General features: G+C 41.1%; 1 protein-coding gene across 1 annotated transcript in view; it reads left to right on the forward strand.

Annotated features, from left to right (window-relative positions):
* Positions 1-14336, forward strand: part of LOC121520241 — a 389305-nt gene that overhangs the window by 335385 nt on the left and 39584 nt on the right. The window contains exons 8-9 of the mRNA XM_041803615.1: positions 11492-11748; positions 13516-13652. Of these exons, the coding sequence (XP_041659549.1) occupies positions 11492-11748; positions 13516-13652 (394 nt within the window). The remainder of the gene's footprint in view (positions 1-11491; positions 11749-13515; positions 13653-14336) is intronic.

Raw genomic sequence — 14336 nt, forward strand, 5'->3', positions numbered from 1 at the left:
TGTAGAGAGTGTAGGTCCGTGTGCAAAAGAGGAGGGCAACATTAACTGGAGATAATGAAGTGTATAAGCCTATTCATGGGCTGTAGAGTCACTTTTCAGTACCAGTAAATGTGTCAATTTATTTTTAACAATGAGCTGTTTATGTGTGGAGGAGACTGTGAGGGAGGGGTTGCTCAAAATGATGGAATTTCTTTTAGTTTGTCCTACTAAGGCCACTTTTACACACACAAAACAAGACTAGGTTAAAACCTAGTATGGCTGACCCAAACTATCTGGGATGCCTGTTGAAATGTCTGACTGAACTGTGTGTCCTGGCAGAGTGAATTTTTTATTATTATTATTTGCCTAATTTATTGTAACTGCTAAGTTTGTATAGCTACCCCCCCCCATCAGACACAGGAAAAATGCCCAGACTTCCGCAGAAATCCGCTGGTGGCTCTGTGAGTGTTTACGGCAGAAATTCATTCCCATCAGGAGTAGCTCATTAAGCTGTGGTAAGCTGTTGTGTCCCCAAAACATATGCTCCGTAAACCAGATGTATGCCTCCAAAATCATCAGGTCAGAATAGGCTTTGGTGCACAGTGTATGTGCCCGGCTATAGATTAAAGGCCAGTAGCAAGACAGCATTGTTTTTTTTTTGTTTTGTTTTTCAGAAACTGTCTCCTCCCTCTGGTTTTTCATGGATTCACACCCTCATAGTGCCAAATGTAATGAAAAGCATATCAGTATATCATTACCAATGAATAGAAACCTAAAAAAAAACTACTCCCATTTAGCCACAGTGGCGGTTTTGTCAGAAGTGGACACGGTTTCTTTGTTAAAACAAAGGCTGAGAGACGCACTTAAAGCTTTTCATGGTGGAAGAGATCCAACGCTGATCAAGTGGCTACTGGACTCGTGTTTGCGGTTGTTACAGGTGGGGTCTTCCAGTGTACAATGGCTGCTGCCATTGTAGCTGTTAGCTCAGATGTAGCTAAGCAGCAGTTTAATTGCAACTGGACCACATTTCTTTTTAAAACAAGAGCCAAGAGCCCCACTGAAAGCTTGAATTAGCAGAGAAGTTGTTTTTGCACATCTTCCAAGCAGCCTTGGCATCAATTTTTAATCAGCGAGCAGCTCCGCCATTAACAATCTACACTCAAGAGCAGCACATGTGTATGACAGAATTTTATCTTGTCACTCTGATTGGCCCCCCATGAATTTGACAGACAGACTGTTCCTCCAATCACCTTACTAGAATTTTCTGAAAAGTCCTGCTGTTCCCAAAACCTTTCTATGAGCGAGCGCTTTCCTAGATGGATGTGAAATAAATCCATGCGATGGATATTTTAAACAGTCAATCTGGTGTGTCAGGTAGCATTGCTGTGTTTTTAAACGGTATAAATCCTCTTTTCCATGTCAATTGTTTAGATCCAACATTGTAAGCACTTGTTTTCCCTTACAAAAATTGATGTTCCAGGACCAAAGCAGCAAGATTTGGCATTGGAATCCCACTCCCAATGCAGCCCTCTACTTCACAGCAGTAGAGACTCATTTCAGGCCTGGGCACAGTTTATACTTCACTGTCAGATTTGTGACCCTTTGTGCAACAAACTCAAAGTTTGTTTATATCTCCAAACATCTAAAGATGTCCTTATCTGAACCGCTCTTCTGTTCCCCTCTCTCTCCACCATCGACTTGATCCAACATGTCAGTCACCTGAATCAGTGCATGTCCAGTTTATCTTACAGTAAATGAAATGTGATTACAGTAGCATGTCACATTACACCTAACACTGGTCATATGTGATTGCATTTTTCTATGTTCGGACATAATCGTCACGTGACTACGTGTGCAAATTGTGACCCCTGAACTGTGACCGTTCGAGAAGGATGCAAATCCCATTACACCTCTGACACTATACTTGACACTCACCAAAGGCAGCAGATGTGAGAGTAACAGGCTGAAGTGTGCAGGCAGCTAGCTAAGCTAACACACTATAATTCAGTCTTTCCATTGCACAGTTCATTTATTTATGTTCTTGAGGCGAATGCATAAATATTACTGCAGACAAAAAAGAGTTTTTCACCAAGGAGATTCACCTGAATAAACCTCCATGATGGCTTGCCTTCGTTGGAGGAAAATCTTCTCCTGTATTTTGTGTGTCTGAACATGAGATTTTCACATGAGCCATCTGTGAGTAATGTTCAACTGTTCGAAGACGCAACAGCACAGAAAAACAGAAAAATACATGGCGAAACTGTGAGATGGCTGAGTGATAAGTGCCTCCTATAAAGGTGAAAGAGGGAGAAGGATGAGTGTGAGTGTTGCGGTTTGTCAGAGCTGGAGCTCTGTCACACACACTAGGGAGAAAAAGATTGGGTGAGGTGGGGGGGTTAGGGGTGTGTGTGATGGAGTGTGTGATGCTGAGGAGGAGAGGGAAAGACGTGATGGAGTGTTGGATAGAGGGACGGTGGGGGGGTGATGAGTGTGTGCTCACAGTGTTAGTGACACCTCTCGTCTTCAGACAGATTGTCTCTCTCACCTGGTAACAGAGACCCTGTTAGAAAACCTTCTCCCTCCTCGATCCACCTTCAAACCCCCCCCCCCCCCGTCTCTCTCTCTCTCTTGCTTTTTCCACTCACAATTCTTCTTGTTTATTTATTTTCCTGCAGAAATATACCCTAAATTGCCTCCATCTCCAAGTCTTTCAATTCGCCCTTTTCCCTGCATAATTTCTAATCAATCCTCACCTCTTTCTAAAACTGCTGATTTTCCGTGAAGCAGTTTAAGTCTGGTTTACGGCTCAGAGAGGGGGGGAAGGATAAAAAAAAAGAAATAGAAAAAGAGAGATCAGAAAGGAAAGAGAGAGCAAGAGCGAGAGGATATCAATATTCCCACTGCCGCTGGGATCCTCAGAATGATTTTTTTTTTCCCCGTTTGAATCTGACATTGAATATTCTGCATAGTCAGTGAGCCTATTTATCCTCCGTCCAACGTGGATCTCAGTGCCAATCACACTTGGATGATTCATTCGCACGTTTACTTAAAGCATAAACTCAAACTGACAGAGGATCTGAGGATACAGGGACCCCGAAGAACCACTTGTACTTGCACATGGTATTCTGTAGCAGAGTCAAACATGTTGCTTGTACTTAAATTTAATCAACAGCAGGGTTATTTGTTCGTGTCTGCAGCTCTGGATGTACGTGATTACCTGTGTGTGCCTCTGTCCTCGCCAGCAATCATCTCTGCAAACCTGATCAGAGGCTTTTTGCACACAGGTGGGAGTGTGGCACACAATCACAGTGACACGGCAGACAAATAGGCCTCATAACTTCTATGTAACAATCACCTGGGCCTGAGCTCTGATCCAAATAGAACCTCTTCTACCTGTGCAGATGCAAAGATACAGAGAAGCTTTTATTGCTTCAAAATAGTGGTAGTAGTTTCTGTCAGTCATTATTAGACTACAACTCCAGTTCTGTAAAATCTAGGGCACTGTGTAAAATGTAGATAAAAACAGTGCAATGCAATGATTTTCAAATCTCATAAACCTGTTTTTTTCCCATGTCAGATGTTGAAACTGAGAAATTTAACCATTTCGTTAGGAATATTACCTCAAAAATTTGATGGCAGCAACACATCTTAAAAAACCTAGGGACATGGCCATATTTATCATTGTGTGACATCGATACAATACGATCCGATACGGTACGATACGATACGAAACGGTACGATGCGATTTGATACGATGTGATTTGATAACAATACAATGCGATTTGATACAATACATTAAGATGCGATGCAATGCAATTTGATATGGTACGATACGATTTGATACGATACAATATGATACGTATTGATGTGATGCGATGCGATACAATACAATACAATTCAATGCGATTTGATACAGTATGATACAATACAATGCGACTTGATACAATACGGTTTGATACGATACAATATGATACGTTTTGATGCGATGCAATTGGTTACGATTCAATGCGATTTGATACGATATGATACAATACAATGCGACTTGAAATGATAGGATACGATTTGATACGATACAATATGATACGTTTTGATGTGATACGATATGATATAATGCGATACAATAGGATACAAAAACGGTACAATGTGATTTGATACAATAGGATATGATGCGATTTGATACGATACATTAAGATGCGATGCAATGCAATTTGATATGATACGATATGATACAGTACAATGCGATTTGATATGATATGATACAATTTGATATATGATACGATTTGATACAATACAATATGATGCGTTTTGATGCGATGCGATACGATACGATACGATACGATACAATATAATACAATACGATACGATACAATATAATACAATACGATACGATATAATGTGATACGATACGGTACACTTTATTGCCACCTTAGGGAAATTTATCTTGAAATCCAAGTGCTGCACACATTCAGCTGCCATCACAATAATCATAATAATAAATTTAAACAGTAAGCACAACAATCCTGCTATATACACAAGATCCACAAGTACGTGGATTAGCACATACAAAACGGTCAAAACCAGCAGCAGCAGCACACGAGTCCGGGTTGCTAATGGGCAGCGCCACTCGAAAAGATGTTTGAGCTACCCACACCATAGGCACAAATGCAACCCCATACCTTCAGAGATTCTGGCTTTTGAATTGTGCACTGATAACAAGTTGCTGCAATAAGAACTTCAAATTGTGATTCATTCTGACCACAGAACAGTTTTCTATATTGCCTCAGTCCATTTTAAATGAGCCCTGGCACAAAGAAGACTTTAGCGTTTCTGGATCATGTTCACATAAGGCTTCTTTTTTGTATGATACAGCTTTAACTTGCATTTGTGGATGGTAGGGCCGTGACAGTCAATGATTTCTGGAAGGGTTTTTGAGCCCATGCAGTGATTTCCAGCTCAGAATCATGCCTGCAGTGCTGCCTGAGGGTCTGAAGTTCATCCTATATATCAGCCTTGCCTTGTCCCTGGCACACAGAGATTTCTCCACATTCTCTGAATCTTTTGATAGTCATAATATTACATTATGGAACATTTTTCTGAAATTGTTACACATTTTTGAAGCAGTTTTCGGCAGATTGGTGCCCATCTTTACTTCCAAGAGACTCTGCCTATCTTAAATGCTCCATGGGGCAACTGTGGCACAGTAGGTAGAGTTGTAAGGTTGTGATTTCTACCCCTAGCTCCTGCAGTCACATGTTGATGTGTGGTCACGTAGTCTATGGGTCCTGTGCAGTCCACAGAGCATGTGCAAAGGGTTAAATGCATTCAAACAGTATGTTTACTGCAGAAAGCATGCCACGTGTGCCTGCCTCATTTGCATGAATGTAAAAAGGGTATGTTTGAAAGTTCAGTACAAAAGTGCTCTTTTCTCATGCAAATAAGACCCACTGCAAATGCCATGTAATTCACAAAGACCAGTTATATTTGCCACAGGAACTAACAGCCGTGTTAACACCATTGTCTTAATGAAATTGATGTTTTTGCCATTTTTTTGTTGACAGTGAAATAGAAATTCTGAATTAAGTGTGGTACAAATTCATACCCCACACAATGGATGTTCACACAACCAAGTTGGTCCAAGTTTCACACCCACTATGTTTCACAAAGTCTGAAATTACTCCCACAAACATACTTGTTACATAGAAAAACACACTACTTCACCAGCCAGGCATCCACCAACACAGTTCCATGTGTAAAGCCAACACTTCAGTACACAAACAATGCCAGGGAATGATGAAATGCTCAATGCACATACCCCAATTACTGCTTTCCTCTTCCCTCAGTGCTGCATGTAGATGGCAGCACACCTCCTACATATACATCAACCACATGCACCGTTTTAGCTCTGAATCCAGCAGCTATTTATCCTTAAGTCTTACGATGACAAGACTTCTCTAACATCGACTCCAAGCAGTGTCAGTCATGTACTCACTTCAGTGTCGAAGCTCTCAGGATTCCTTTCAACCCTGTGAGCATCAAGCATCTCATTGGCAATGCTGCAACATCAACACCTCATAAATGTCTTTTCCTACTTCACACAAAACCCCTAGCATCTAAGCATCCACCCACAGCAGCCCTCAAAGTATCACTTCAAAAAACCCTAACGCACAGCATGTAAGGTAACCGTGGATTTAGGTACTCCAGATTCTTGGCTGAGTCTGGATGCAACCATTTTCAAGGCCCTGTGAGCTTTTGGAATAATTCATTACTAACCATCTCTCTGCTTTTGATAAGTAATTTGGAAGTCAAATGTGGAAAATTTGCTGTGAAAATTGGACCAAATGAAATCACAAATTGGTTCATTGGATCTGATATTTGTAACTGTGACATTGGCTTAATTCTTTGCTAGTCTGAAGTGTCCCCATTATTCAATTCAGCATAATTAAGCAATATTACACAAGGGGGATCTCTGTTGTACTAATTATTAGCTGTAGATAATGCATGCTAATGATCATTACAACAGTGCAACTTCACGTGTCATATTGCTTTTATTCAGCCGAACTTAGAGCAAGATGACACTTATAGAAAACTACTGAAAACTAATAAACAACGCAGATATAATAACTTTGTTCATTTAAGCATGCACTTCATCGAACTGACACAGCCTCTTTAGAAATGTGAGTGAAATTAGACTGTTGTTCTCTACACATTACTGCAAACAAGATGATTTCTTTTCTGTAATCTTTTTTCAGCGAAGCGTTTAATGATATATCACAAGTGTATGAGAATACAATCAAATAAAAATAACTACAGTGACAGAACAGAGACAATATAAAAACAAGACTGGGTTAAAACTTTGTATATGGCTGACTGCAACTATCTGGGATGCCTATTGTAATGCCTGACTGAATTGTGTGTTCTGGCAGAGTGATTTTTTGTTGGTGTGTGTAATTGTGCTGTCCCTAATGTCTGTGGGTTGAGAGTTGAAAGATCCCAAAAGTTAAAAAAGTAAAGCCCTGTCTGCAAGAAACAGCAAACCCGACATGCCAGAACAACTATCCATTACATGAATATAATTCACATTCACTTGGGAAAGCTCTCATAGAAATCATTTGGGACGGGGTAGACTTTCCCAAAAATTTTCAGGAAGGTGATTGGAGGAAAGTGTCACATTCATGACAACCAATCAGAGCAGCAAGGCAAACTGACATTTTGCACATTCGCTACTCTTGCTGTCTTAGATTGTTAATAGCGGAGCTTCTTGGTGAATAAGGTGGCTTTCACACTAGGGGCCCGGTCCCAGATCCGAGTGCACTTGAGCCCAAAGTCCGGTTCGTTTGGGTAGTGTGAATGCAAATGAACCGTGCCCAGGCACCGGGCCTGGACTCTGGCATGGTTCAGATGAGATGTGAATGCAACTGCACTTGTATACGGGACAGAGCGCCGAATCAGCTTTATGACAGAATCGTAAAAATTAAACTTCTTTCCACAGCGCAGAAATTTGTTCACACTTTTTCTCAATAAAAGTCTGAAATCATCAGAATCCAGCCAATAAACGGTCTGTTGTGACTCACCTTACAGATGAACATCAGTTGGAGTCAGTGAGAGGAGTTGCAAACTCAATTAAGGTCGCCTGTTGCCTCAAAAACCGCTGTATCTGCACAGTGCGAGCCCATTTAATCCTCTGAGCTGTAGTAGATGTTCGGATATGAAGAGCGAAGTTGCTGGCATCTTAAAAGTGAGTTTAATCATCCATGACTGCAGGATGGACTTTTTGCCAGTTCAAAACAAAAAAATCTTCGCTCAGGTCATGACCCCAGTGGTTGCCATGGTAGCTTCTTCTTTCTCCTCCTCTGTGGGGTTGTAAACCAGCTACGTGCATACCGCCACCTGCTGTTTCAGACCGAGTGGGCCTGGCCTGGTAACACGGTTCGATGTTACTAGTGTGAAAGCAAGCCAGGGGAAGGGGGAGGAGTTGCTGTGGCGCGGTTCGAAACAACTGGGCCTAATGTGAAAGCACCCTCAAACTCATGCCAAGGCCATTCCAGGGACGTTCAAAAACACCTTCTCTGCCAAGACAAGACAGTCTGGCTCTATGCTCTTGTTTTAAAAAGAAATGTGGTCCAGTCACAATTAAACTGGCACTTTCCTATAGCTACATATGAGCTAATAGCTACTGCAGCAGCAGCCATTAGATATACCGGTAAACCCCACCTGTAGCAATCGCAAACCCATGCCGAAGCAGACCGGGAGAAGAGGGAAAACATCTTTTCTGTCACCAAAAACTTTAGGTATTGCTCTCTGGCGTTGTTTTAATCAAGACACATTGTCCAGTTCTGGCAAAACCAAAACTGCAGCTGTGGATAAATCTGAGCTAATCACTCCACTAGCAGCCATTGCAGCCTACCACTAACACCACTAACCCTTTCCCCGGTGACTATCACATACTCATGCTGAAGCAGGCCAGCAAAAGAGCGACATTTTTCACATCATGAAAAGCTTTGAGTGTTTTATTTTTCTCTATTTCATACAGAAACGTGATCCAGCTCTGGTAAAAAGTGACGCTATGCTAAGCTTCATCTGAGCTAATCCTCGCAGTGGAGGCAGTCATTACAAAGGGCCCCAACCACAGTGCATCTCTCTATGTACGACTCTGAAATAATCGCCACTCACTCAGTCAGGCAGGCAGTACATAGACCCATGTGTAGGGCTGACCCTTAGCCAAAAACAACTTTCTTAAAAAGCTGGGAAATTGTTTAAATATGAATTAAAACATATTACAGTTATTGGCAAATCCTTTTCAATCTATACTCTATTGAATACAGAATAACGACAATATGTAATGTTCAAACTGTTCAATTTTATCTGGATTAAATACCTGCAGGATGTTCCAAAAAAGCTGGGACATGAGCAAAATAATATTTTGGGACAACACCATTAAGTATTTGAATACAATGTTATTACAGTCCCAGTTGGTGTTATAGTCAGGAAGCCAAATACTAATGTCCATACAGTAAAGGTAGAGGTTTTGGACCAACTTATGCTCCCACCCACATAACATCTTTTACACTTACGTCCCTGCTTATTCAGCAATACATCGCAGATGTCATCCAGCACAGGCCCTCTTCCACATTGCCTGCCTCTTTACCTCCTTAAATCTGTAATGTATGTCGTTATAATGGATAAAAAACACGTAATTTATCTGGCCTTTACAGATCCTAGGCATCCCTCCTCAGCCTTAACTAAGATAAGAGAGAACTGATTGAATATAAGTGAATGTAGTTTGCTTCCTTAAACCAACATCTAGGGTTACTAGTATTTTTTCATATAAGCATTATCGACTTTGTGGCTTGTAGAAGAGCCATCGTTTCCATATTATGTCCATATTATATCCCATGGGGTAGATGTTGCAAACAAAAATGTTGTACCACTAATTGGACTGATAGAATCTCCTGCAGTAATCAGCTGTCAGGAATTCCTTAACTCTCATCCTGTCTTTGCACAAAGACAGAATGTTTCTTTGTCCTCCCTACATCAGTAACATAAGATCTGGATATGCTGGGATTGAATAAATTAAGCTTTTTTAGTTTGCTTTGCATTGATCTGTATTTCAATTTATAGGGCAACCACTGTAATGGAGCAAATTGCTCTAATGCTGAGTCATTTTTTTGAGGTACAGTACCAACTTCAGCTTTAAGGGAGGTCTTAAAATGTACATCCAAAACACGGTGGACTGGTGCTAAGCCAAAAAGATTAACATAAAGTATACAGGAAGAGACTTCTTACATTACAGGGCCATAAAGTTTGAATCATTTATCGCACCAAAGTTTGGACATTTTGACAAAATGTCTCAAATACCTCTGCTGTCAACTTTAGCTTTGACAGAGAAGGTCTGCTGTAATCATATCTGCCAATATTGAGGTTTCAAAATGAGGGTTGAGAGGGATTATAGGGGTGTTTAAGGTCACATATTATGCACAATACATTTTTTCAGGCTTTTCTAGCAAGAATATGGTGCCCTGGCCAGTCCACAGTACCCCCAAGAATCAGAAAAATCCATTCCCTCCATCCTTTTCTTTCTCCACCTTTCAGGAAATGAGTACTGAAACAAGCCATTCTCAGATTTTCCCCTCATGATGTCGTGTGGGGAGTTAGCCCCGTCCACAGGTTCGGATGGCCCTCCCCACTTGGAAGAAAGTTTCGCCCTCCTCTCCCTCTCTCCTCTCTCTGGAGAGTCACATCCGTTAAGCCACATCCATTTCCTGAGAGGGGCGGAGTCAGACAGCTCATTAACATTTAAAGACACAGACACAGAAACAACTTGTTTTGGGGGATTTTTAGACATACAAAAATCCGATACCGGAGTGTTTTTCATAACTCATAAACTTGCCTTAAAGGGGTAACATATGTGACCTATAAGAGTCATACCTCGATGTCGCACACAAGGGTGTAGATTTGATTTCAGTTTGTGTAGATGGATTGAATTTGACAAGTGATGGGGGTCTGTGGGTCCTTCCTTGTGTAATTTTAAGGTCCAGGACTTTTTTCCTGTACTCTGGTGCATTATGCACTTATTTGTCATGAAATTGTCTTTGTGAGGAGAAAAATCAAACTGCTTACTCATCTCATTTAAATAATAGCCTAAATGCATCTCCCACATGAATTTTCACATTAGTGCTGTCATGCACAGTCTAATGATGCCTACGCACAAATGGCAGATGTTTTCCTCTTAACTTTTGATCCAGAATTTTACATTTTATGATTTTTTTTTTTTGTTTGTTTTTTTGTTTTTTTTTTTAATCTGAAACCTTATATTTTTGTCTAGAAATTTGACATACAGTTTGAGGAAATGTGACATTTCTAGTGCAATTTGTTGGTCTAGTAAAGAGTATAGTAGGTCCAGGATATTCTGACCTGGCAGTTGTGTTTATCTTTCTTGATGTTATGAAGTCGAGGCATTGGTGCAGATGCCTTTCCTTAGAAAAACTCTTGTGCTGTCCTGTTTCAGTCATCTTTAAAGCTTTCGCTACACTACAGACAGAAGTGCAGACAAGATAAAAAAGGTGTGCTGTCCTGCCCTGATGTTTCAGCCTGGCTTGTTCCTTCATGTGTGCAGCAGGCTGTGGGTTGTCAGGTTGCAAGGGCAAAGGGGTTGGGATTTTATGCAGTTGTGGGTTGTGTGTGTATCATTTTTCATGAATAATCTTCCACCTTTGATATTTTCAGACAAACATGCAAAACAAATGGATCTGCATTTATAGATCAATTAGTGGGAGCATTAAGGAAATTAGAAGTGGGCAGGCAGTTGTAGAAAAATATGGGAAAAACCCAGGAAAAATCAGATTTTTGGAAGGAATAGCTGTATAGCCAATGAAAAATCTTTAGAACACCTGAGACAGAGTAACAGACCAAGTTAAAAATTCCCGGTTCTATTCTGTAGCTAACTATAACTCTAACTGTATAATATTGTAAATCAGTGTTTCATATTTCTAAACTTCTTCCTTTTGTTCTACAGCCTGTGGATTATGAAAGCCGGAGCTCCTATTCCTTCTCCGTGGAGGTCCTTAACCCCATAGTGGATCCTCGCTTTCTGCGTCGAGGCCCCTTCAAGGACCGGGCGTCTATCAGAGTTGCAGTGCTGGATGCAGATGAGCCTCCAAGGTTCTCTAGAGCCAGATACCACATGGACGTGTCTGAAAACTGCCCACCAGCCTGCACAGTGGGCCGAGTCAGTGCTGTAGACCCGGATACCGGGCTTACCAATAATATCAGGTACAGTCATCCGCCTAAACACTCATGGAAAGCAGATTTTCAAATTTACAGTTACAGCCAATAAAGATTCCAGATGTGGTAAATGGTACAGTTTTGGCCTGTCACAAATGTGACAAATGGAATGTTTCCCCAGTCACCTTCCAAGAATGTTTTTAAAAGTCCTGCCCTTTCCAAAGGCTGTCTATGGGAGCATTCCCAGATGAATGTGAAATATATCTATGCGTGCAGTAGGTTTATGAAACAGTCTATCTGCCATGCTGGCTTTGGGTATGCTTAAAGGCTGTTTGGAGTCACATCATCCTGATGATGCACATGTCTGATTAGAAGTTTGTCCATGAAGTTGTAAAAGGCTATAAACGCTGCCTTTTTATTGTTGTTTGTTTCATTGTTCTAATATTTAAACAGCCAAATTAGTACCAAATGAAGAGCCCTTTGGGAGCCAAAGGACCAACTCTGACCATTTCCATCCCACTGTGTGGGGCTTGATGGGAAATGTCTGTGACTGTATTAAACCAAATCGAACTGTTTGGTGAAATGCATTTGCACCACTAATCCAGGTGTTAGATGGAGGTTTTTAATCCATGTTTGCTACTATTTCTCCATGGTATTTTGAAACTTACTTGCCTGAATGTGCCACTCCTTTGTGGACACAAAGCAGCTCTTTTTTTCATAGTGCCTTTCTATGAAGAAATCACTTCCTGTCCCTCGTGGATTTCTTTACTGTTCATGACACAGACCAGACTGGAAATAACAGTAAGAGAATGAGGCCATGTGTGTTATGGAGGGGTCACCTGCAAAGATACCTGGAGAGATGGGGGATGGGCCTGGCTCACGCCCGGATGATGGCCATCAGGAGGTCAGAGCGGTACAAGGCCAAGGTTGACACGTCCAAGTGACCTGCATGAGGCAGCATACTAATGGTTTGGTTATAGCATTTAAAACATGCGATGTTTAAGCATGCAGTAGGCAGTGTACAAGTTTGTGATTCCTGACACAGCCCTACTTCTCTGGAAGAAAAAGTGTTCTATTCTCTCTATTGAATGCGTCTTGTTAAAGATCCATAAAGGAGTTTTATTATTAAATGGAAAATTGAACATTTTATGGCGCTGTGAGTTATATTTCAGGGTTTTATTGAAGTTTTCAGTTTTCATTATGTATTGATTTTTCAATTCCAGACATGAGCATTGATAAAGAGGGGAAATGCAGCTCTGTGGACTGAAATAGAAACTAACCTCACCACTTAAAGTAACAAGGCAAAAACAGCTGAAATATAGCCTAATAAATATAAGCCAAGCAAACATCCATTCAGTGTTTCCCCTGAGCTGACTGGAGAACTTTTCAGCTCCATTCTCTACTTCTCTTTTATTTTTTCAAAGAGTTTGAGAAGGAAGGCGAGTGATTTTTCTATAACAACCACCACAACAAAGCGTGTCCCAATTAGCAGCGGCAAAAGTGCTAAGAGTGAGCGTGTGGGGAGGAATGATAGTTGGTATATTCATAGAGATATTTAGATAATCGGTGGCACTTCAAAAGGACTCCTATCAGCCGTGATAATCTCTCTATATTAATTCTTTGGCCATTTGAATGCAGACTTCCTTATCGCTGCCTCACACACTTGCCCTGCCTGCTTCTTTCACTCTGCACCCCTCTGTCATCTCTGCTGGCTTCTTCCCTTCGCTGTCTTTTCTTTCTTGTTTCATTTACCCTCACTTTTCCTGCTCTAAACACAACTATCTTTCTCCTCCTGCCCTATTTTTTCTTCTCCAGGTTCTCCATTGATCCTCAGTCAGACCCAGAAGCTCTGTTTCGCATCACCCCAGACACCGGCCTCATCACCACCGCCTCGGAGCTGGACCGGGAGCGCGAGCATTGGCACAACATCACGGTCATTGCCACTCAGAGAGGTCAGATGTCGCTCTTTGTACACCAGCATATAACAGCTATATTTGGAGCTGGAACCCTTAAACGATTCCAACATTTCGCCACCTCTGACACCTGCGCCCACAGATGAGTGTGAGGGTGTAAGAGGTTTAAGGAAGTGTAAACCATGTATTGTAAGGTATCTGAAAGCACATATCCTCTGTGTGATGCACTCCACTAAGCGGCTTAGTGCTCGAATCATCAAGCCATGAGGGGAATGCTGTTTGGCGCCACAAATAGTTTGTTACAGCAGCCTGAGAATCAATTGATCTTTATTGTGTGGGTTATCTGATGCTGAAATAGATCGGGTCTTATAATGACTCAACTGGAAAGAAAGAATTAAAGTAACAAATCGAAGACAACCACAGCTTTACAGGCACAGCATGGTCTCCGAAGAAGAGCAGAAAAAAAAACCTTTTAGTTTTCAAGTAATAATACCTAATTTCAGTAAAGGCTGAGACTCTTCACAATTTGTATTCCAGCCAGGAAAAAAAAACACACAAATGAATAAATCTTCAGATTAAAGGACAACTGTGAGTTTGTTTTAGGGTTTTGTTTTTTTTTTAAGTTTTATTCGCATTCAAAAGGAGCTTGTTTTATAATGTTGTTTCTTAGGTCAAGAATGAAGCAAGAAAGGATGCAGATGCTTTCGATAAAAACATCTAGAA

The sequence above is a fragment of the Cheilinus undulatus genome, linkage group 13 (assembly GCF_018320785.1).
Source record: "Cheilinus undulatus linkage group 13, ASM1832078v1, whole genome shotgun sequence".
Taxonomy (NCBI): domain Eukaryota; kingdom Metazoa; phylum Chordata; class Actinopteri; order Labriformes; family Labridae; genus Cheilinus; species Cheilinus undulatus.